This window comes from Ostrea edulis, chromosome 2, assembly GCF_947568905.1.
Source record: "Ostrea edulis chromosome 2, xbOstEdul1.1, whole genome shotgun sequence".
NCBI classification, from domain to species: domain Eukaryota; kingdom Metazoa; phylum Mollusca; class Bivalvia; order Ostreida; family Ostreidae; genus Ostrea; species Ostrea edulis.
In genome coordinates, this window is record NC_079165.1 from 34,231,906 (window position 1) to 34,256,540 (window position 24,635).

Here is a 24,635-nt window from a genome sequence, read left to right on the forward strand (position 1 = left end):
CTAAAGTGTAATAACTTGGAGTGTAATATGTGGCAATAGAAAAGTTTGTTCCAACTTGGAACCCACTTTTCTATTGCGAAATATTACACTCGATAATTTTAATATGCAGACGTTTTGTTTGTCATAAGCTATTGTAGTTTAGTTGTAGTTTTGGTTTCCTTGCTTATCCATTAACTTTTCTATGTAAACATTCTATCGTGACAGGTCGTCCCGAAAATATATACCAGTAATGCCTTGTAAAGTGGCAAAAAAGTTGGGGTTCTAATCCCGCCACCGGTATATCTCAAGATGTGGAATAATCCCCCCCCCCCATATAGTTCTATGTTAGATCCCACCCCCATTCGACTCCCCCAAAGGTACCAAACCCCCAGGCCTTCAATCTGAAAACAAACACATTCCCGAACAAGTAGATACATTGAACTAGCTTATCACTAAATACGTTTATCCACTAGTTATATGGAAACAGTCGCAGACATTAGAACTTAGGTGAGAGAAATTAAAGAAGGGGACGGAAGAAATTAAGAAGCAGCGGAAGAAGAATAAGAGCTGTACTGAGCAAAAACAATTAAAGTCTTCAAACCTCGTTAATGGAAGACTTGATTATTCACACAAGATCAGAGGCGGATAGTTAAACACGAATTAACATGCCTGTGAACCAAAAACAAGCGACTTTGACATGCACTGCATGCACATCAATCATAGCACAGCTCAATATAAAGTTGTTAAGAAAAAGTAATAAAATTCCCATTATTTAAAAGCCACACGGGGAAGTAGTAAGGAACACAAAAAGAAGACAGAAAAGACGCAAACAGAAGACAGAGATGAGAACAGCCGTAATACAATGTATCTATAGGGAATAAAAAGGAAACCAAACAAAAACAAAACATAAAGACAGTCACTCCTAGACGAAGGACTACAAACTCTCCCCATCTTGGTACATGTATGTCTGCACTGATAGGATATCTAAAATCATATGAATTGTCTTAATAAGATCATGAATCCCGTAAAAAAGACTGCGCATTTTTTATGCGTATATAATTTCGAAGTTTCCAAGGCAATAGTTCTACGTGTATTTTTTCTGTTTGTTCTTGATTTAAATGTTCTTAATAATTATCTCTCACGGCAGCTATCATAATCTTCATACAAAACGTATATAACCCGTTCTTGGATCTCTAAGAATATATTATGGTCACCCCCCCCCCCCCAACAAATGCCAAACATTTTTTTTTTTTGGTTAGGTTTCCTGGAGTTTTCCCTACCTGTTTCAATACACAGTCAAGTTGTGCACGTGGTATGCATTGAATACAAAATCAACATATATACATGTCAACTCAACAAATGAATTATTTCGTGCAGAATTAAAGATCTGTTGATATACATAATATGAATTATTTCACTGATGCAATCGGCATTTGATTTGAAAAATATCGTCAGCTACTGTTTATTTAGTGATAACTTCGGTTACAAGCACCGATCATCGTTTTTCCAAGGGGGAAGGGGAGGGGGCGCAACTAAAAGTAAAATCGATGCTTGGGTTATATATTTAGGCCCACAAGCAAATAAAAAGAAAAGGTTTTACCCGATCTTCAAAATCTTAATTCGGGGAGTCGGTTGGGGGGGGGGGGGGGTGGGGGGTGGGGGGGGTTGTTATTACAGTCTTCTACTATAACTAACTGACTCAGAATTTTTTTGTTCATTCGCATATTTCAAGCTTACATTCCTCTCATTCACTACTACTATTAAAAAAGTGCGTGTGTTTGGGGTGGAAGGTGGGGGGTCACCCAATCTTTCCGATTTATTTGCTATTTATTGTTATTTATTCAACAATCTTTCAGTCCAAGTTTTACTTAAATTATACCAATCAATGATTGTACCAATTATAACATTGATCTGAAATATGGATTACAGACTATAAATTAGATATTAAATCCTCAGAATGTTTTCCATTTGAAAAAAAAAAAAACATCACCAAATCATATTCTCAAAGATATTCTAGGTGTACATAGAAAAGCATCAAATTTAGCAGTCAATGCTGAATTGGGTTCTTATCCACTCTACTACTTATGTTATGAAAACATGTTTAAATATTATATCAGATTACGAGATATGGAATCAAGTACCACATATAACAATGCACCTTTAGTATCAGCCTTTAAAGAAGACAAAGAATTAGCTTTGAAAAAGAGCTATAATTCATGGCAAAGCAAGATTTTCAATCTTCAACATAAACTTAACTTGACTTCTTTAAATATTTTTCATAAGGAGTTTAGGTGTATGCTTGATAAAACTTTTGCTGACAAGACCTACGAACAAATGAACAAAATCTCCTTATCTAACTCGGGAAAACTTTATTTCTATAGTAAAATCTTAAATAGTAATGAATATGAATTGCAGAATTACTTTAAGTTTCCCTTTTCAGAAAAAGTGTGAAAGATCACAGCTAACAAAATTAAGAATAAGTGCACATTCACTATTTATTGAAACAGGTAGATATTGTAAACCAATAATCCCAAAGGAAAAACGTATAGGCCGATGCTATGCTTGTAAATTATTTGTTGAAAACGAAAAACATTTTATACTTTACTGTCCTGTGTATGACAAACTTCGATTTCAATATTATGATATTTTTGGTGATAAATTATACCGTGGTACTGATCCCATTAAAGAAATTGTTAACCTATGTGATTAGAATATTACAAAACGTTTGTGTAACTATTCAGATAGATGCTTTATGAAGAGAAAACAAATTCATGGACTTTATGAACCGTATGAATATGTCTTATAAATATATGCTATAGTCATTGAGCCATAATCATAATTTTTTTTAAATTTTCTTTTTGTTATGTCATTTCTTTTGTTATTTTGACAGTATGTCTGATTGTATGTGCCTAAGTTATCTGAGTATATGTTGGTTTAACATGTATAATATATGATCGTCTCTTGTTTCAGCATTTGTGTTTGATGGAAAATAAAAGGGAGTGTAATATATTTAGTTATCGGACTCGTGGTTCTTACTTTTATGTACACGTAAGCGTCAAATTGACGTAGATTTGTTTTCAGCACCATGGCTGGTCAGGCTGTGAGTGATGATATTCAAAAGATAAGTTTTCATAATCTAAGACCCCTATACTTACATGGAACGATTGGACCATTCTGTATACTCTACTTTATCTGGTTCTACTGCTGGACAGTTGTTTATGGCACGGAAAACTATTTCGAAGCCGGTCTTATTGTGCTGGTTGGTATAGCTCTTCTGCAGATTTTGGCGATGCTATTTTGTGTATGGTCAGTGGATTTGCGGTGTTTGATGACATGTTCTAAGGTAATTATATTTACTGTATAAAATGTTAGTGGTAGTTTGGAGATCAGGTCTTATTTTAGGTGGTGCTTCAAAGGTTCTCTAAACAGCTGGTAGATGTAGCTCGAATTTACTCGAAATAATGACATTGTACAGATATACACTTGCATTTGACATTTCTTACATATATTATCATAGCTTACCTGAAATTTTGAATTACTTGAAAGTGACGAATTATGTTTTTTCATCATTTCTTGTCATCTTATATGTATTTAAAAACTATATCTTGTGTAGGTAAAACATCCCGAGGATGCTGAATGGTTGAAAGTTAAACCAACCCCAAATAATGGATCAACAGAATTTATCAAGTTGCACAGAGAAAAGGTGAGACATGTCCAAATAAAGACCCATGTACATTATTCAAAAGGACAGCCATCAAAACTGGCAAAAATCGAGGTGCACTTCAAAAGTGTGCATTTTTGCAGAAACTTCAATCTAGTTTAAATTGAAATTTTGATGTTTTATGTCTATACCTTTACTAAACAATCATCAGAATTGAAACAATGAGGTCCAAGTCTGTGAGGCAGCTGTTCATACTGATAAGTTTTACTTGCAGTAGTTTGTAAGTGTATGGATTGTTAGGGTTCTCTGTAGGATTTTGTCAAGATGAGTCCCCATTCTGTTTTTGCCCCTTTCACCCTCATCAGTAGGCAAATTTAAGACTGGGTTAAATTCTATTATTTGATTATCTCTCTTCTAACACAACTGTGTCTAAGTGAATTCAAAACGGAGTGAAACTGTTTACAAGTGCAAAGGGGCAAAAATAACCCTGCATACAGTAAAAATAAGTTTTTGATATATTTAATTACCTGATTTTGTTTTCCTTTACATTTATGGTTTTTTGCTTCTGGTATCTGTTTCACAGGTAGATGGAAAAGCTCCTGATATTTGGTTTGTCTTCCAAAAGACTCGTTACATGTATGACAGAGAGGAGAAGAAACAGTTTGTGTCTGCCCAGTTTCCAGTGGACTTCCCAGTCAGCCATTACATGGACTGGAAAGGTTACCAAGACGAGGGGGACTTCAAACAGGCTGAGAAGAAATTTGGAAAAAATATGTATGACATTAAAAAATGGAACTGATTTTTGTTAGTGTACAGAAGAATATACATAATAATGGTTTGACTTATCATCTTGTGCATGTGGTGTTTGGTCTCTTGTTTCACTTATAAAGTTTTTGTTTCTGAAGTAAAGCCAAGAGCCTAGATTTGATTTACAATTTATAGAACAATATTAGTACTTTATGTAGTCAAATTCATATCCAGTTGTTAAGAGCTAATTCTTTTGGGCTTTCTGCCAAAAATAATGTACACACAATTTGGTTTTGGTTTTGGTTTTTTTTTTACACCAAATGTTGTATTTCCTTGAGTAACTTTTAGTGATATTGGAATATGAATGTGGAATTTAGCACAAAAAAAATTATATATATATTTTATGTGTGTGTTTCATGTCTTTCTCAGAGAAATTACATTTCTTTGAATGACATATGTCATAATCAATAATCAACATATACTTTGCACTTGCACTTAATCCTTTACCCTTTGAAGGTTACTAATTTTCCTGATATTTTAATTTCCAGTATGGAGATGGACATTCCACAATTCATGGAACTGTTTAAGGAGAGGGCTACAGCACCATTCTTTGTGTTCCAAGTCTTCTGTGTTGGACTGTGGTGTCTAGATGAATACTGGTATTACAGTATCTTCACATTATTCATGCTGGTTGCATTTGAAGCCACACTTGTGCAGCAACAGTTAAGAAATATGGCAGAAATTAGGAAAATGGGAAACAAACCATATTTAATTCAGGTACATTGTACATTCATGTAAAATGTTGATAGTGATTGTGAAGATTTTAAATTTCTTAAAATGACATGTATGCTGGACAAACCAGATTGCACACATCTTGTATACTTCAACATAAAAAATGTTAATCTATTTTAGAGCATGCAAATTTGGTGCAATTGATGGTAATAGGTGGTACTAGTACTTAGTGCAGTCATGAATAGGTCTCTTATTGTTGTGCTTAGCGTTAGTTAATAAAGAAAACAAACCCATGACTGTTAATGATAATTATTAAAAGATAACTTAATTTTCTTGGTTTCCATAGACTTAAAATTCCTATTAAAGAAATATTCAAATCAAAATTTCATATTTACTTCTGTACTTTTAAAAACGTCAAAACAAATTTGTTAATGATATAAGCGATGCATGTAAACAGGGATTTTATAAGGTAAGAGGAATTCCAATATGCCTCTGTGTTTTCTTTATGTATCGGAATCCTGTTATAGACTTTCAGTTTAAAATTAGATGATTTCAGTGAGAATATTTTGTGTTAATTACACATGTACCTGTAGGTACAAGCGGACTAATTTGATCTCCGCCGATAATTGATCATAGACCACCAGAAGAAAGGGAACAGTACCTACTTTGTGAATATTGAGATAAATTGTCTCTAAGTGCTAAATTCTTGGTTAACCGGCCATCCCTCCAAACCGGCCGTTTTTCTCTGTCCGAGAGCCGGCCGGTTTAGAGAAGTTTCACTGTATCTGAAGTATCCGTTATAAGCAGTGAATGTTAGGGAGTGCTGTAACAACATAACTCCTCAGACTGAATCAATTGGTTTTGTATATCTAGAAACTGTAATTGCCCTGTCACAAAGTGTCAAGAGAGCTGAGTTGCTGTTCTGTATCAAGATCAGTCATGTCTCGCAGCTACCCAAATAATGCAAAAGTCTCTTTACATCTGTTTAGTAAGGGGGTAATTCATCTAGGTTGATAGTCTTATAACTGAAATTATGACAATACTACATATGACTCATACTTTTGAACATCAGTTGCAGGTCTTTTACAGTGGTAATCTTTTTGTAACACACGTAGGTATACAGGAACAGAAAGTGGAGACCCGTGTTAAGTAACGAACTTATCCCTGGTGACTTAGTGTCCATTGGAAGATCGCAGGATGATCGTCTCGTGCCGTGTGACCTGTTGCTGTTGCGGGGACCATGTATTGTAGACGAATCGATGCTGACAGGCGAGTCTGTTCCAGTCATGAAGGTTTGTTTGTGTACGGGTTTCTATTTTGTATTGCAACCAATTACCACTATGTACATTACTAATGTTTTGTAAGCAATATTCCTATGCTGTTCCTTTTTTATATGCCCTTGTAATTGGGGATATATAGTTTTTGGTCGACCTGTCTTTTTGTCGTCAAAAACTTTAACCTTAGCCATAACTTTTAAATGGATGGTGATAGGACTTTCATATTTCATTTGTGTATTCCTTGTGACGAAACCTTTCTTTTGGTACCAAATTTTTTTACCTTGACCTAGAGGTTTGACTTATTTTAAAAAAAAACTTTAACCTTGGCTAAACTTTTGAATGGTTGGTGATAGGACATTCATATTTCACATGTTTGTCCCTTTTAACAAGACCTTTCTTTGGGTACCAGAATTACTGTGCTCTCATATGAGGGCATCAATGTTTCACAAACAAATCTTTTTCTTGATAAAAATTCAACTTAACTTAGAAGTAATCCAGGTCCAATCAAGGGTGTACAAGGATTTACCCAGGTTGTATTTCATACACCCTGAGGCCACAGTTTGCAGAGTGTGTGGAATACACAGTGGGATGATTCTCTGTACACTCTTGATTGGACCTGGATAACAAATTTAATTCCTATGTAACCAAATGATATTGCATGTAATCATTTAGTGATTAAAGTAAGGATATTCTTGTCAGATATTTTAGGTGTTTTACAAACCAGGGGTAAATGATGTGACGTCCAAGAACATTGAATCATTACAAATACATTCTATGAAACAAACATCGTTTTGTTTTTCTTTGTTTGTAGATACACATTGCATTGTAACATCACTTTATTTACTTGTTTGTAGACACACATTGCATTGTGACATCACTTTATTTACTTGTTTGTAGATACACATTGCATTGTGACATCACTAATATTTACTTGTTTGTAGATACACATTGCATTGTGACATTACTTTATTTACTTCTGGCTTTAGCAGGGTGTATGGTTACACCAGGCTTGTTAACCAACCAGAACCTGTCGAACAAGCTAAATAGGAAATAAAAAACAATTATACTCTCAGGATACTTGCAAACAGATATTGTATGCTTGAAAGCATTTTGTAAATTTGGTAGTGTTTATTGTTGATCTGTCAGTACAATGGTAATGATGTCAGACATAAAAACTGGAGCAATTTTATTACTGAAACTCGCATTCCAGTGTATTTATAATGCATTACTAAATGTACATCCGTGTATTCTAAATTTCAGTGTAAACAACCTTGTATTTTAAATCTGCTCTTTGAATGAAATGATGATCGAAACACTCGAGTTCTTGGGTTATTTCAGGAACCTATGGAAAATTTAGAAAGTCATCATGTCCTTGACATGGATTCAGATGGGAAACTACATGTGTTGTTTGGAGGAACCAAGGTGGTGCAACACACACCACCCAGTAAAACAGGACCAGGACTGAAAGGTAAGACAAGGTGGTGCAACACAGGCCACCCAGTAAAATAGGACCAGGACTGAAAGGTAAGACAAGATAGTTCAACACACACCACCCTGTAAAACGAGACCAGGACTGAAAGGTAAGACAAGATAGTTCAACACACACCACCCTGTAAAACGAGACCAGGACTGAAAGGTAAGACAAGATAGTTCAACACACGCCACCCAGTAAAACAGGACCAGGACTGAAAGGTAAGGCAAGATAGTTCAACACAGGCCACCCAGTAAAACAGGACCAGGACTGAAAGGTAAGGCAAGATAGTTCAACACACACCACCCTGTAAAACGGGACCAGGACTGAAAGGTAGGCAAGATAGTTCAACACACACCACCCAGTAAAACGGGACCAGGACTGAAAGGTAAGACAAGATAGTTCAACACACACCACCCAGTAAAACAGGACCAGGACTGAAAGGTAAGGCAAGATAGTTCAACACAGGCCACCCAGTAAAACGGGACCAGGACTGAAAGGTAAGACAAGATAGTTCAACACAGGCCACCCAGTAAAACGGGACCAGGACTGAAAGGTAAGACAAGATAGTTCAACACACACCACCCAGTAAAACGGGACCAGGACTGAAAGGTAAGACCAAGATAGTTCAACACACGCCACCCAGTAAAACGGGACCAGGACTGAAAGGTAAAACAAGATAGTTCAACACACACCACCTAGTAAAATGGGACCAGGACTGAAAGGTAAGACCAGATAGTTCAACACACGCCACCCAGTAAAACGGGACCAGGACTGAAACGTAAAACAAGATAGTTCAACACACACCACCCAGTAAAATAGGACCAGGACTGAAAGGTAAAACAAGATAGTTCAACACACACCACCCAGTAAAATAGGAGCACTACTTGTCAATGCATTCTGCCTTGGTTAGTATTAGTATACAGTAGTTAGTACCCATGAAACCATGTAGAAGGTCAAAGAGAAATTCCAATTTATTTCAATACTTATGTTTCATCTTGTCATATGAGTGATTTTCACTTGCAGTAAAAAGTAATTTTGACTTTTTTTTTTATACTTTGTTTTTTATACTTTGTTTTTTATATTGTATACAATATGTTTTGAATTTAGCTACAGACAATGGATGTGTGGCATATGTCCTTAGACACAGCTTTGGTACGTCACAAGGCAAACTATTAAAAACCATTCTGTTTGGAGTGAAGAGAGTGACAGCCAACAATCTGGAGACTTTCTGCTTTATTCTGTTCCTCTTAATATTCGCTGTCAGTGCGGCCTCCTATGTGTGGATTGAAGGTTTGTATCTCATTTAAATCCTCTGTATATCTTCACAGGAATTGCCATACATTATACATGTAAATCAGCCTTGAGTCTTTTATGCTTTTTTTTTTTGGAAATAAAAGCTTGGACTGTTTTTATAAAGTTGAATTGTTCAGAGTGTTTAATATACATAATAAATGTACTGGTATGTGTATCAAGATCTTCACTTCTTACAAATCAACTGATACATTATGTTTAAACAGTGGTTGATAAGAATCAGATATTGAATTGTGTATCGGTAATTTACTTGTACCAGGAACAAAAGATCCCAAGAGGAACCGCTACAAGTTGTTTTTGGAATGTACACTGATCCTAACGTCTGTTGTGCCACCAGAGCTGCCAATAGAGTTGTCGCTGGCTGTTAATACCAGTCTCCTGGCTTTAACCAAACTTTGTAAGTTTCTTAGTTAATATCGCTCAGTGAATACAGAAAATTTAAAGAACTCAACTTTTTATTCAGTTGGTAGACCAAGTGTTGTGCACTCAATATCTCAAGAACCCTTTGCTTGACAGACAGGAAACTTGTTTCACTGGTTTCTCCTAAAGATAGGTGACCTTGATTTTGAGGTCACAAGGTTATAGGTCAAGGGTCAATCTACTGGAAAATAGGAAAATATTATCTTCTCAATATCTTGAGAACCCTTCACTTGACAAACATCAAACTTAGTACACTGGTTTCCCATAAGAAGTAGATATCCCTGATTGATTTGGAGGTCATAAGGTCAAAGGTCAAGTGCCAACTGGACATAGTAAGATATTGCCTGCTCAATATATTGAGAGCCCTTTGCTTGACAGACATCAAGCTTGGTACACTTGTTCTACCTAAGGAATAGATAACCTCTATTGATTTTGAGGTTGCAAGGTCAAGGATCAAAGGGACATGGAAGGTATTGTCCACTCAATATCTTGAGAACCCATGGCTTGACAGACATCAAACTTAGTACACTGGTTCTAAGAAGTAAACAAATCCCATTAATTTTGAGGTCACAAGGGCAAGGGTCAGACTACTTTGGACATTTAAGAATATTGTCTGCTCAATATCCTCTGAACCCTTTGTATGACAGACATCAAATTTGGTATACTGGTACCCTCTGAAAAATAGATGACCTCCATGGCCAAATATCTTATGGTATTATGGCTCCATTTAATTTTGAATCTCACAAGTTCTTAACTCACTTTACTTCAGATATATAAAGAAATACTGCTTATTACATGTATCATTAGAACCCTTTGCCTGGTAGAGATCAGACTTAGTATTGTGTTGTCCCTGACTAGTAGATAACCCATCATTTTCACTATCATTACAGACATTATAAATTTAAAGTTAATCCATCTTAATATTGCCACATAGGTGGTATATATGTTTCTAAGTCATTTCTTGTTTACTGATTCATTTTCTTCAAGAATTGAATAAACAGGAATTACTAAAAAGGAGAGAATAGAATGGAGCTGTTGTGTTGATTTTCAGATGTGTACTGTACAGAGCCCTTCAGAATACCTTTTGCTGGTAAAGTGGACATCTGCTGCTTCGACAAAACTGGGACACTGACTGCAGATGACTTAGTAGTGGAGGGAATCACTGGTCTCAAGTAAATAATGAACTGTACAGGGGAACTAACCAGTACAAGTGTACTAAATACTGAACTGCACAGGGGTACTAACCAGTACAAGTGTACTAAATACTGAACTGCACAGGGGTACTAACCAGTACAAGTGTACTAAATACTGAACTGTACAGGGGTAGTAACCAGTACAAGTGTACTAAATACTGCACTGCACAGGAGTACTAACCAGTACAAGTGTACTAAATACTGAACTGTACAGGGGTACTAACCAGTACAAGTGTACTAAATACTGAACTGCACAGGGGTACTAACCAGTACAAGTGTACTAAATACTGAACTGTACAGGGGTAGTAACCAGTACAAGTGTACTAAATACTAGTACATGTAGTATGAAATATGAGAATAGTTTATGAAAAGAACTAGATGTGATAACAGTATTTCTGGCCCTGGGGTTTTTGTATGGACTTAAATCATTTTTAGCTCAAATGTCTTGAGAGCTGATACCATACCCAGGTGTTGCCACGGTGACTCCAGAGACAAAGTTTATTGCCATTTGACCTATGTCTGTGTTAATTAATAGATCTGTACTGAACCTATGCAGTTTTAGAAGTTTTGGACTGAGGAATTTTGTCATAATCATTCCAAAAGAGCATGTTTATGAATGACTGTACATGGGACGAGGTAAAAGGGGGCTCAATTGAAGATTTGAATGTTTAAAACTTTTGAATGTGACACACCTCTTTCCACAACTAGACCTAGCTAATGTGTTGCTGGGGCTTTGTTTAGCAAAATAATGAGTTAGCATTCCTTTCTAGGCTACTGATAGATTCTTTTTACACCCTGATTGTATGTTTGTTTTTAATACGGGACTTTCGAGATACGGATCCACTCTGACTTTTTTCGCACATTGAACGTACATGTAATTTGTAGGGCATGTCACTTTTACAATAACAACTAAGTAAACAAGCATGGAATACTTCAATTGCTATCAAATTCCTGCATTTAAATGCTATCTTTGAAAGAAAGGAATCACTACAACCATTTTATAAGAAAATGCATTTGATTAAATTATGTTGGCGAGGGAAATAAATCTAGGGAGGATCTTGAGGATATTGGTGAAACTTCACGTCTTGCATCCAATGATACACGTCTAAATGCACCTTTCCCCTTCCATCTAATTTACACCAAGGTACTAAGCACCAATAGTGACTTGGATCATCATCATAGGACTGCGCTTAGCTCTTTACGGACCGTCTGCTAGCGAAACACCATTTCTATCAATGTCAACTTTGTCCTATAGTTGGTTATTATCACGTGACGGTGGTGTATAAACGTCAAATATAATCTGTCGTTCCGGCACATCCCGAAAGTTCTGTATTGATGCCCCTGCTTTGTGTTAATGTTATGACCTTTGACCTCCCAAAACTTATTTTGAAATTAAATCCATTTTGTTTTTTGTATGTTGTTATAAGAAAGGAATAATGCAAATGGATACATTATTAGATAAGAAACATTTTTAATCAAATAAAATACATATACATGTATAAAATGAATTTCAGTGGAAAAGAGATGATATCAGCAACTGAAGCCCCCATTGAGACAGCCCATGTCTTGGCTACTTGTCATGCTCTGGTGCACTTGGATGATGAATTGGTTGGGGATCCTCTGGAGAAGGCAACACTTAAAGCGGTGGAATGGAACCTTACTAAAGGTCAGGACAATGTTTAATATATTAATGATTAAGTACAGGAAGCTTTAATAGGTACATACAAGATATTTACACAACTTCAAAATCAAAAAGCGGTGAAGTGTTAAAAGACACGCTTTGCTGGGAATATTTTTGCCACCGTATAATTATACCCCCCGCAACAAGTTGTGGGGGGGTATACTGGAATCGGGTTGTCCGTCTGTCCGTCCGTCCGTCTGTAGACACAATGGTTTCCGGACTCTAAAGCATTATCCTTTCCACCTACCGTCACCATATCATATATATGGACTACCCATGGGATGAAGATGTTCCCTATCGGTTTTGGGGTCAAAAGGTCAAAGGTCAAGCACACTGGACATTGAAGTAGCAATATGGTTTCCGGGCTCTAAAGCGTTATCCTTTCCACCTACAGTCACCATATCTTACATATGGACTACCCATGGGATGAAGATGTTCCCTATCGATTTTGGGGTCAAAAGGTCAAAGGTCACACGCACTGGACATCGAAGTAGCAATATGGTTCGGTTTTTCATGCTATTTGTTTTTTACACTCAGAAAAGAGGTAGTTTATACCTATTACCAACACCCTTTGGGAGATTGGGGTAAGCGGGGGGTATTCTTAGTGAGCATTGCTCACAGTACCTCTTGTTTCTATTGTTTTGTCCAGGTTGTATTTTGGCAAGTCTAAAGTAGGGTGAATATCATATGAGATTATAACTTTTATGAAGCAAAATGTGATAGAGTAAATTTTGAAATGGCAATATCGTATTTCAGTTAATGCAGATAATGCTGGGGAAACTTTTCTCAGTATTCAATACAACTCATATGTGTTTAATGCTCATGAGGTTCATCTTGATCAAAATTATTGATATCTAAATAAGAAATTCAGTTGTTAGAAACCCTTTTTCAGGAGAGTCAGTTGTACCACAGAAAAGGAAGACCCATGGCTTAAAGATTTATCATCGCTTTCATTTTGCCAGTGCCCTGAAGAGAATGTCAGTTATTGCAGGGCACACAGCCCCAGGCTCTGTAGAAACCGAGTACATAGCTACTGTTAAAGGAGCACCAGAGACTCTCAAACCTATGGTGAGATTACACAAATATATGATTAGATAGGATCCATATCTTGTAACGTATGATTTGTAGCACATTTCCAAAGGTTGATGCCTTAGGTATTCAACAGGCTCTGTATCGTAATTTTTAAGGCACTCGTGAGATTTTCAAGTGATACTATATATATAATATCAAATTTAACTGCATATAACAAGGCTGTATAGGTTTTTATAGTTTTAGGAGATGCACAGATTTATTTCCTCCTAAGTAGGTTTTATGAATTTTAGAAGATACAGATATATTTCCTCTCAGAAATTGGAATCTTTGTTTGCAAATCTGAATTTTACGGAAGATCCCAGGAACTCACTTAGACTTAAAAAAAAATGTAATCACCTCTAATTATCCCCTCACACAACGAGTTGTGAAGGGGATATAGCATTGCTAATGTGTGTGTCTGGCTGTGTGAAAGCTTGTGGGCAAGATTCAAAGAGAACCATAAAACTAACAATGGTCACAGTTTGCATGATTTGGCATTGAATTAGGAAGAACCCTGTTGATTTTCAAGGTCATTCATGAAATATTTCTCAGAATTTTGATTCGTACAATAATAATTACGACTGAATTTATGTGCGAACTAACAATACAAAGTAATAAATGAACATGTTAACTATTGACTTGTGCTTTCCTTTCCTTTTGATATGTGACTTTCGATCCAACATTATGAAAGTACATGTAATTTGGTGAGCTAACTTTGTCTTTTGGCATTTTATTTAACGATATTGTACATAAATCTTCTGGAATTGCATAATATTTTCCAACTTGAATTTAAACATGTCTAAACAGTACACAAGTTTAAAATTTTTGACTTCCTTAATTTTGACAACTCACGTTTTAATGACTTCATCATGAAGTTTGTGTGTATTTTGCCATATAGCTAAATGTTAGCATACTAAATCTTGAGGCGTTCATTATTTTGCGTTTTAGAATCTAATGTGATATTTGTCAACAGAAAGTCATATGACAACCTTTCTTAAAACATCAATATTATTTTTAGAACATGGCAGTATATAGCTCGTGCTAATGACTTGTTGTAGTGGTCACAAACCATGGACTTTTAAATGCATTAACTAAATGTTTATTATCTATCTGTGTGTCTCTGATATATCATTCTGTGACACAATCTTACTCTCTTGTGTGAGGGAGAAAGTTTCTACAAGATACTTACTCTGAAATGCTTGAACAGATTTGGACTAATCTGTCCTGATTTTCCTCAAAATCATTTAGCCTCATTGCACTTTTATGCTTTACTAATGCATTCATGTATGTATATATATTTTTCATATCATAAGAGTATGCTTTGCTTAGCAGTGCTCTTGTTTTAGTATTTTATAATGTGAATTTTTTTTTTTAAAAATTGATTTTGATGGTGTCATTTACTTTTAGTTTAAAGAGATGCCAGCTGACTATGATGATGTGTACATGGAGATGTCAAGGAGAGGGGCTAGAGTTCTGGCCCTTGGCTGTAGGAAGCTAGGAAACCTATCCCATCAACAGGTGAGAGTCTTGTATCATTCAGATATCCTCAATTCAGACTTTAATTCCAGTTGCTACTGCTGATGACTCTGACCTGAATTGAAGTGTGGTGTAAATTTTTAGAAAATATTTCATCAAAAGCACTAATCTTAGAAAGTTTAAAAGGATTAGATGCATCCAATCATAGTCCATTTCTGAACTCTATTTTCAGTACTATGGACAATTCCTGATGTATTTTTTATGTTAAAAATTCAACAGCTGCCTTTCTCTAAAGTGATCAGAGTTGCTGTCATCCTTTCACTTACATATGTATAACTCTTAAGGGGATGCTCCACACTGTATTATTCCTGTTTTCAAACTGACTTTACGTCTTTGCAGGTGAGAGAAATGTCCCGTGAAGAGGTGGAGAAGGACCTTCACTTTTGTGGCTTTGTCATTATCTCCTGCCCCCTGAAATCGGACTCCAAAGCCGTCGTCAAGGAAATCATTCAGGCCTCTCATCATGTAAGGATCACTAAAAAAAAACTTGATTTTTAAAGAAATATTGATATAAAGAAAAGTATTAAATCCCTTACCATATACATGTACTTCATAAAACTTTGTAATAAAGTATTATTATAAAGAGCTTGAATGTTTAGAAATAAGAAAATCTCAGTTTTAGGGAAGTCATATTTATTCCCTTAATCAATTTTGCAGCTATAATTTCTCTGTATATATATATCTTTCAAATTGTAAGAAGTACTGTTTTTATATTAAGCATGTGCATATTTTGTGAGAAGACTTTCCCAATGATACCAGTTTTGTTGACCTTGTGGCCTTGACATTGACCTAGTTTTTGAAAATTTTCAAACGAAACTACAATGTCTTACATCTTGCAGTTCCACTTTGTTGTACTCCGGGGGCATCAGTGTTTCACAAACACATCTTGTTATAATTAGAGTGTTTCATATAAAACTGTGTACTATTAAATATGACATCATCATCTGTTCATTTTAGATTTGTTATGATATAATGTTTGTTGTTACAGATTGTCATGATAACAGGAGACAATCCACTGACAGCCTGCCATGTTGCCAAAGAACTCCGAATGACCAGAAAAGAAATGCTGATTCTAGAGAAGCCTAATCATTTAGGTATGTGAAGTTGATTTTAAAGAAGCTTAATCATATGGGTTTGTAGATCGAGTTGTGGAGTTGATTTTAAAGACGACTTCGTAATCATTTGGGTCTGTAGATCAAGCTGATTTTAGAGAAGCCAATCATGTAGGCTGCATTTATGAATTAGTAGTGGTGTAGGGGGAGTTGATTCTTAAGAATTGAGTCTAATTATTGAAATATCTGTAGGGTACACTTGATTTAATGTTGATATCATTTGTAGTTTTAGAACTTTTATTGATTTGTTCTGAATATCAGTACTGTAATGTTGATATCATTTGTAGTTTTAGAACTTTTATTGATTTGTTCTGAATATCAGTACTGTAGCTTTGTTTTGTGACAACAGATGATTCATGGCACTGGCAGTCTATAAATGACAAAATCCTCCTACCCCTCAAACAGAAGAACCTGCGGTCGGAGGTCCTCTCCAAATACGACCTCTGTATCACTGGAGATGTAAGCACACAGACAATTTTTTTAAAATTATTATACCCCCCGCAACAAGTTGTGGGGGGGTATACTGGAATCGGGTTGTCCGTCTGTCTGTCCGTCCGTCCGTCTGTAGATGCAATGGTTTCCGGGCTCTAAAGCATTTTCCTTTCCACCTACCGTCACCATATCATATATATGGACTACCCTTGGGATGAAGATGTTCCCTATCAATTTTGAGGTCAAAGGTCAAGCGCACTGAACATCGAAGTAGCAATCTGGTTTCCGGGCTCTAAAGAGTTATCCTTTCCACTTACAGTCACCATATCATACATATGGACTACCCATGGGATGAAGATGTTCCCTATCGATTTTGGGGTCAAAAGGTCAAAGGTCAAACGCACTGGACATCGAAGTAGCAATATGGTTTCCGGACTCTATAGCGTTATCCTTTCCACCTACAGTCACCATATCTTACATATGGACTACCCATGGGATGAAGATGTTCCCTATCGATTTTTGGGTCAAAAGGTCAAAGGTCAAGCACACTGGACATCGAAGTAGCAATATGGTTTCCGGGCTCTAAAGCGTTATCCTTTCCACCTACAGTCACCATATCATACATATGGACTACACATGGGATGAAGATGTTCCCTATCGATTTTGGGGTCAAAAGGTCAAAGGTCACGTGCACTGGACATCGAAGTAGCAATATGGTTCGGTTTGTCATGCCATTTGTTTTTTACACTCAGAAAAGAGGTAGTTTATACCTATTACCAACACCCTTTGGGAGATTGGGGTAAGCAGGGGGGGTATTCTTAGTGAGCATTGCTCACAGTACCTCTTGTTCACATTTGTTATACCCATATAGATACAGCATAATTTGATTTATGCCATCTATTATTCTGGTTAAGGAATGTTAAAGATACTATCATTAAAAGTCTGTTCATTGTGATTTCCATAATGTCTGATGATGTTATGAATAATGTTTTAAAGAAAATGGCCACAAATTGCAGCAGATGAAAGGAATATCGCTCTTGAAAATGTATCTCTTGTATGTGTGTGTGCATACATTTGTGTGTGTGTGTGCATGGCACCAAAATTGTGGATTGACAAGACCTCTTCTTTGCTGAATACTTGCTATATATTGATGATTTTTTAATATATATTTAGGGCATATCTTATTTACAATCTGAAGATAAAAAATTGCTGAGAACTGTGCTCCCCTCGGCTCGAGTTTTTGCTCGTGTATCACCCAAACAAAAGGTAAACATTTCAAGTATGTGAAAAACTTTCACCGTCCAAAAGAATGGAGAAGAAGTGTGTAAAACATCATAAATGTATTTTAAATTTATAATTTAGAAATAAGTATTATAATACCCCTGAATGCATGTGTATTTTGTACTGTATTTTAGGAATTTGTTATAATCACCCTGAAGGAGCTTGGCTTTACCACTCTAATGTGTGGAGATGGAACCAATGATGTAGGAGCTCTCAAACATGCCCACGTCGGTGAGACCATCTTCTAATACATGTATCTAGTTCTTAGGATTGACCTCGATACATACCAGAAAATAATTCCAATCACAATGTTAGAATATTGCATGTATATTTTCTGTGACAAGTGATGCTGTTTGAAGTACATATCTAAGATTTAAGGATTGGTGTCAGAATTTATTTTTTGTTACACCCTATGAGGTGATAAGAAATTCAATGCATATTTGTGCCTAATTTAAGCGTAATGAACAGTAGAGACTTCATAGTATAATTAGTTATTAAAGCATTTCTTAATTGGAGGCCATTTATGAAAAAACAAGGCCATGTGAATCTGAAAATTTAATTTTGATGGGAAAATGTTTTATTTAACATATTATGCAAAGAATTTGAATATGAGCTCCATTAAACCAAAAAATAATGATGTGCAGTATCAATAGCAGTTCTCTCAATAAACATATATGTATATAAAAATTTAGGTGCAGATTGTACTATATACAGAATTTTGAAAATTGTCTTACATTTTTGGCTACTTTGAAGGAAAATTTACGAAAATGGCTTTAATGATGTTTATTGTGACATCATAATGTACAAGCTATTGAGAAAATTACGTAATAGTCAGAGATCTGTAAACAAAATGAATTTTTAGATATGCTCTGGGCCAAACAAGGCTCTATGTGATACTTGTCCTATATAATGTGTAGATAAATTTTATTTATGTCATATTAATTTGTCTGCACATCTGTTGAATATGTAGCACAGTGAATAAGAAAATGTTAAACATTCAATGCATATTTTATTCAATACATGTATAAAAAATGATTTCTTGAAATCAGTATAAAATTCACGTGAAAGTGGTGTGATTTTTTTCTAGGATATCGTATACATGTAGTTTCTATCAATGAATATTTCATGCAGACTTTTCTATCAAAGGACAAAACAAATGGATTCTGAAATCATAATCACCATCTGTGTGAATTTAGGAGTTGATCATATTCCTTCAGTGTTTAAACAATGATAAAATGATTTTAGGTGTCGCTTTGCTTGCTAATGCCCCAGAGAGACCAATGGAGAGAAGGAAAAAGAAGGAAAAGGCTGATGAGGTAGACTTTGAATCTTAAGTTCACAAACTTGTTCAATTATGTTATGATTATTAGAGATATTGAATATTCATGTATGTGTATTGTTCAATCATGTTATGATTATTAGACATATTGAATATTCATGGATATGTATTGTTCAATCTTGTTATGATTATTAGACATATTGAATATTCATGTATGTGTATTGTTCAATTATGTTATGATTATTAGAGATATTGAATATTCATGTATGTGTATTGTTCAATCATGTTATGATTATTAGACATATTGAATATTCATGGATATGTATTGTTCAATCTTGTTATGATTATTAGACATATTGAATATTCATGTATGTGTATTGTTCAATCATGTTATGATTATTAGACATATTGAATATTCATGTATGTGTATTGTTCAATCATGTTATGATTATTAGACATATTGAATATTCATGCATGTGTATTATTCAACATAACACTGAATCATTTGGAAAATAAAACAGAAATCAGGAGTAGCCAATTTTTAAGATAGTACATGTTTTGACAGGGAAGTTCTGCAGATGGCGAAACTACTTCTTCCAATGACAGAGTAATGCCCCCTGGTATGAAAAGTTCGGGTAAATTTGCTGGCCGTGCTGCTAAGGCCAGGGCTGTGGCAAGAGGAGATAATTTAGCTCCATCTCAGGTAAAACAAAATGACATTACTGGCACAAACACCTGTAAGAATAAGCAACTGTTAACTTTTCCTTGTCTCTTACCTGTATATTAATAGAATGGAAATTCTAATTCAACATGTGTGTGTTCTGCATATTGGATAACAACTTGATATTTTTTAGCCGAGTTGCGTAGCAAATCTCGGCTTTTAAACTGGTGAAGGATGGGCGTCCAGTTGGACGGGTGGGCGAGCTTCCGGGCGGGCGACGTCCACAATTAGCTTGTCCGGTCTCTAACTTTCATACTTTTTGGTGCATCTTTGTGAGATTTACAGAACATGCTCACATCCAAAAGAGGAAGGTTCCTATATATTTAGAGGTCAAAGGTCATGGTCACTTTCACTAAATGCCATAGATTTGAGCTTGACCGGTCTCTAACTTTCATACTACTTGGTGCGTCATTGTCAGATTTCCATATTTTGATCACATCCAAAAGAGGAAGGTTCCTATTTATTTTTAGGTCAAAAGGTCAAAAGTCAAGGTCTCTTTTTCACAATTTACTGTAGATTTGAGCTTGCCTCCAACTTTTATACATGTACTTTCTGGTACATGTTTATCAGACTTCAAATCCTGATGACATTCAAGATTCATGTTGCATTTGAAATCCAAAGGCCAAAGATCAAATTCATTATCACACTAAATACCTATTGCAGCCATTCAAAGCTTCATACTTATAAACTATATTAAATACGTGCATGTTTTTACTTCGTGAATGCAAGCGTGCATAATTTTCCAAACTGCAACCTGTCCGTACGCATCTTTGATGCGTTTTAGCGATTTTTACTATTAAATCACCACTAACAGTTGCAAATTATTTTTGTATTCCTCCACGGTCACTAGAGTGAACAATATGGTGACTCAATTGTCTGACACAGAGTTGAAATTACATTAGAATAGGAATAGACATCTTCTCCTTTGTTATTTGCGCTTTGTTAATGCTGCTTTATTGGTCACAAAGATTTGTTTTACTGGCTTCAGTAATGTGTTGCCAGTAAAACTCAATTTGTAACCGTTAAATCAGCATTAACGGCTGTAAGTAACAATTGAAAAGATAGTTGTTTCCCAAGTAACGTTCAGATCAAGTTGTAGGTTTTATGAAGCTAAAACCTGTACCAAAAACAAAAATGAAAGTCTTTTAAAAAGTCATGATTATTTTGACTGCTTCTGTACAAGACTTGTGACAGTGTGTTTGGTTCTTGGTAGAAAAAGTTGGCCAATATGCTGAAGGAGATAGAGGAAGAAGAGAAAGCCCAGATAGTGAAGTTGGGAGATGCTAGTATAGCCTCTCCATTCACCTCAAAGCTGTCCACCACCATTTGTGGTAAGAGTTACTGACCTTGGATTCCTAGGGATTGAGAAATTTGATGAATTGACACTAGGAAGCAAACAATTGGTTTTTTTTTCTCTAAATGTTTATAAACATGTTTTCACATAGACAATCATATTTGTATCTTATAGAGTGTTGAGCCATCATTTTTGGTGTATCTGAGTTTAGGCCACATGCATAAATCATAAGCAAAAGTTTAGCTAGAATTGATTGTTTAGATCTTTATATTTTATTTCTATTTTCTATTTGCAGTATGCCATATCATTAAGCAGGGCAGGTGTACCCTTGTGACCACCCTGCAGATGTTCAAGATCCTTGCCTTAAATGCTTTGATCCTAGCCTACAGCCAGAGTGTCCTATATTTAGATGGAATCAAGTTCAGCGACAGTCAGGCCACTATGCAGGGCCTGCTGTTGGCTGGATGTTTCTTGTTTATTTCTAGATCAAAGGTAAACCTCTTTCTGGAACTGTTTCCTTATAAACAGTATGTATTTCCTTATAAAGAATATGTACAAATGAAGCAATTTAAGTTTTCCCCATCAGCAAATAATCATTAATAACATTGTTTAACATATTTAGTTTGTACTGTAATTTGACCTTTCGTATGAATTGTTATAGTTATGAGATATTGAGGGGAGGTATATGAATTCCCAGGTCCTTGTTTTCTGTCCATCTGTGCTGTAGATTTCTCATCTGGTCCACAACTCCTTAAGAAATTGCAATTTTGAAGTTTATTCTTGGCCCATTTATTCTTTGTGACAGCAGGATATGTATTTACCTTCAACCAAAGCCATTCAATAATAGTCGAGGTCACAGCATGTCTGGTTTGTGACTGTTGCAGATATTGTAAAACTCATACTTGAATAGAGACCATTAACCTTTGAAGGTCATTTAGACAGAGATTGCCTATAACAAGATGGCCATGGTCATACAGGAAGAGTCTACAGTATGTCACGTGGACAGTCACATAAAATATTTGTTAGTCCGGGACTATATAGTGCAAAGGTTATAGAAATACATTACCTTTCAGCCTTTGAAGACTTTATCCAAAGCAAGGCCACTACCCAATATCTTCAATTTGTACACCCTGCTGACGGTGACGCTGCAGTTTGCTGTACATTTTTGTTGTCTAGTCTACTTAGTACAAGGTGCTAAGGCATTATCACCTCCAAGGTAAGCTCGCATTGCAAGGAATGCTGGGATATTTATATTTTCAAATACACTGTGATTGTTTAAAAGTATGTTATGTGATTCTTGTTTTTTATACACCCGTCAAAGATGGGACGTATTATGGTATGGCGTCGTCCGTCTGTCTGTCCGTCTGTCTGTCCTGACCTTGTGGGCAGGATACAGACTGAACCATAAGCCCTAGGACTTTACAACTTGGTACATTTAATCACCATGATGAGAGGAAGATGCCTATTGTTTTTCAAGGTCAAAGGTCAAGGTCGTAGTATCACTTATTAGGAAAACCTTGTGGGCAGGATACAAACCGAACCGTAAGCTCCAGGATATTATAACTTGGTATATTGATCACCATGATGAGAGGAAGATGCCTATTGTTTTTCAAGGTCAAAGGTCAAGGTCGTATCACTTATTAGGAAAACCTTGTGGGCAGGATACAAACCGAACCGTAAGCTCCTGGATATTATAACTTGGTATATTTGGTCACCATGATGGCAGGATACAAACTGAGCCGTAAGCTCCAGGATATTATAACTTCACTAAAATATGAATCCCACTAAAATATGTTTTCCTTGAGCAAAATCTACGGGCGTATTATGCCACGTTGGCGTTGCTCTTGTTTTATAAGTTGATTGTTTTATAAAGTTTATCTGTACAATAATTAAGTTGCTGTTAATGTTCATCTGTAAATTGACCACTCAGTGTTTTGTAATGTATATTTGCAGGGAGGAATTTTTAGATTTAGAAGCAAAATTTGCTCCAAACATTTTAAATTCAACTGTATACATTATATCAATGGCTCTACAAGTCTCGACATTTGCTGTTAATTACAAGGTATGTCAGTCTGTAATCACTGATACAGGAAAAGTACTGTAATTCTTAACGATAGTAGATGAAAGTAGTTATCTCAAGATCAAAGTACAGGCAAGAATGGCACAGTAATAGATACATTTTTATAACAGTAACGGACAGTTTTGAACTTTTGCCTAAACCAGGTATTCTTACAAAAATAGTTCATTAAAAGTGTACATTTATTTTTATTTTTAACAGGGGGAGCCATTCATGGAGAGTTTATTTAACAACAAACCATTGCTGTACAGCTTGGCTTTCTCTGGCACCGCAATTACAGGGTTAGCTAGTGGTGTAATACCCGATATAGCAGATCAGTTTGAAATAGTTCCATTACCAACAGAGGTAAAGTGTGTATATGTGTACGGTGTACCGTGTATTTGTGATGTTTTAGATGCTGCCAAAAATTCAACTTTGAATGCTTTATGTAAATGTCAAGATTTTTTCTAATAACAAAGGTATATACATTGTATATGACAGACATTCTATTTCTGTTAATACTGGTAATTGTCTTTTTAAATGCAATGATTAAGAATTGAGTGCTTATTTTTTTATGTCTGTTGTCACGTGTTGTGTTTATAATAAACAGGGTAATGATCATTTTGGTTTTGTCGGCGAAATACATATAAAAAAAAAGATACAGTCAAACTGCGTTATCTCGATCTTGATAGGACTGAGAAAAAACTTCCAAGATATCCGAGGTTAAAATACTTAAAAGAGTGTATGATTATTTTATATTTTCTTTTTATGATTTCAGTTTCGTAACACAGTACTACAGATATTAGCTGCTGATATTTGTGGATCATTCATCATTGACCGAGTCTGTTCCTTTCTGTTAGGACGCGGGAGTTTACGACGTGTATGAGGATATTTATTGACTTCTGTGTATGAGGCGTTTCTATGTGAATATGGGTAACAGACGTCATGCATGACTAATTCCAGCTAAACAGAGTACATACAAGTAGGATCATCTAATTCATCTTCCAGGCACTCGTCAGGTCTGGTACTGTTTTATATTCAGATAATTTTATTTGTGTTGTTGGACGTCATGAATGAATGTTGGTAATTGTTGTAGACAATAAATAGAGAAAGGGAGAAATCCTTACAAAAAGGTGAAATTGTTGAAGTGTTGTGTTTTTCTTGTATGATGGTGACGTAGTAATGTGGGCTTTGACACAGTTAACTTGCCGTAGATTTCTGTACAATAAATGTGGACATTCAATGCTTCTGATACCACTAGCTTTATATCGATTTTTCAACTGTACATTGCCAAGATATCAACCGGAACTTGCATCAATACTGTTGGAGTCCTCATAAGGATTATAAACTTTCTTCTCGCACAATGAAATCATCAATA

General features: G+C 35.6%; 1 protein-coding gene across 1 annotated transcript; it reads left to right on the plus strand.

The window, feature by feature from the left end:
* The first annotated feature begins 3,003 nt into the window (after positions 1–3,003).
* Positions 3,004–24,396, plus strand: LOC125680653 (endoplasmic reticulum transmembrane helix translocase-like). The gene is made up of 25 exons (XM_056153842.1): positions 3,004–3,322; positions 3,593–3,682; positions 4,224–4,414; positions 4,936–5,164; positions 6,235–6,411; positions 7,735–7,864; positions 8,978–9,160; positions 9,441–9,578; positions 10,653–10,773; positions 12,309–12,460; positions 13,368–13,543; positions 14,954–15,064; positions 15,422–15,547; positions 16,071–16,176; positions 16,544–16,653; positions 17,800–17,892; positions 18,042–18,138; positions 19,153–19,223; positions 19,752–19,889; positions 21,121–21,238; positions 21,497–21,693; positions 22,275–22,417; positions 23,155–23,263; positions 23,480–23,623; positions 24,036–24,396. The coding sequence occupies exons 1-25, from the start codon at positions 3,065–3,067 to the stop codon at positions 24,141–24,143; spliced, it is 3,516 nt and encodes a 1,171-aa protein (XP_056009817.1). The 5' UTR covers positions 3,004–3,064; the 3' UTR covers positions 24,144–24,396.
* The last annotated feature ends 239 nt before the right edge of the window (positions 24,397–24,635 follow it).

Coding starts and splice junctions, on each gene's coding strand:
- LOC125680653 (XM_056153842.1), top strand. CDS start 3,065: ATGGCTGGTCAGGCTGTGAGTGATGATATTCAAAAGATAAGTTTTCAT. Junction 3,683..4,223: donor TCAAGTTGCACAGAGAAAAG/GTGAGACATGTC, acceptor TCTGTTTCACAG/GTAGATGGAAAAGCTCCTGA. Junction 16,654..17,799: donor ACCTCTGTATCACTGGAGAT/GTAAGCACACAG, acceptor ATATATATTTAG/GGCATATCTTATTTACAATC.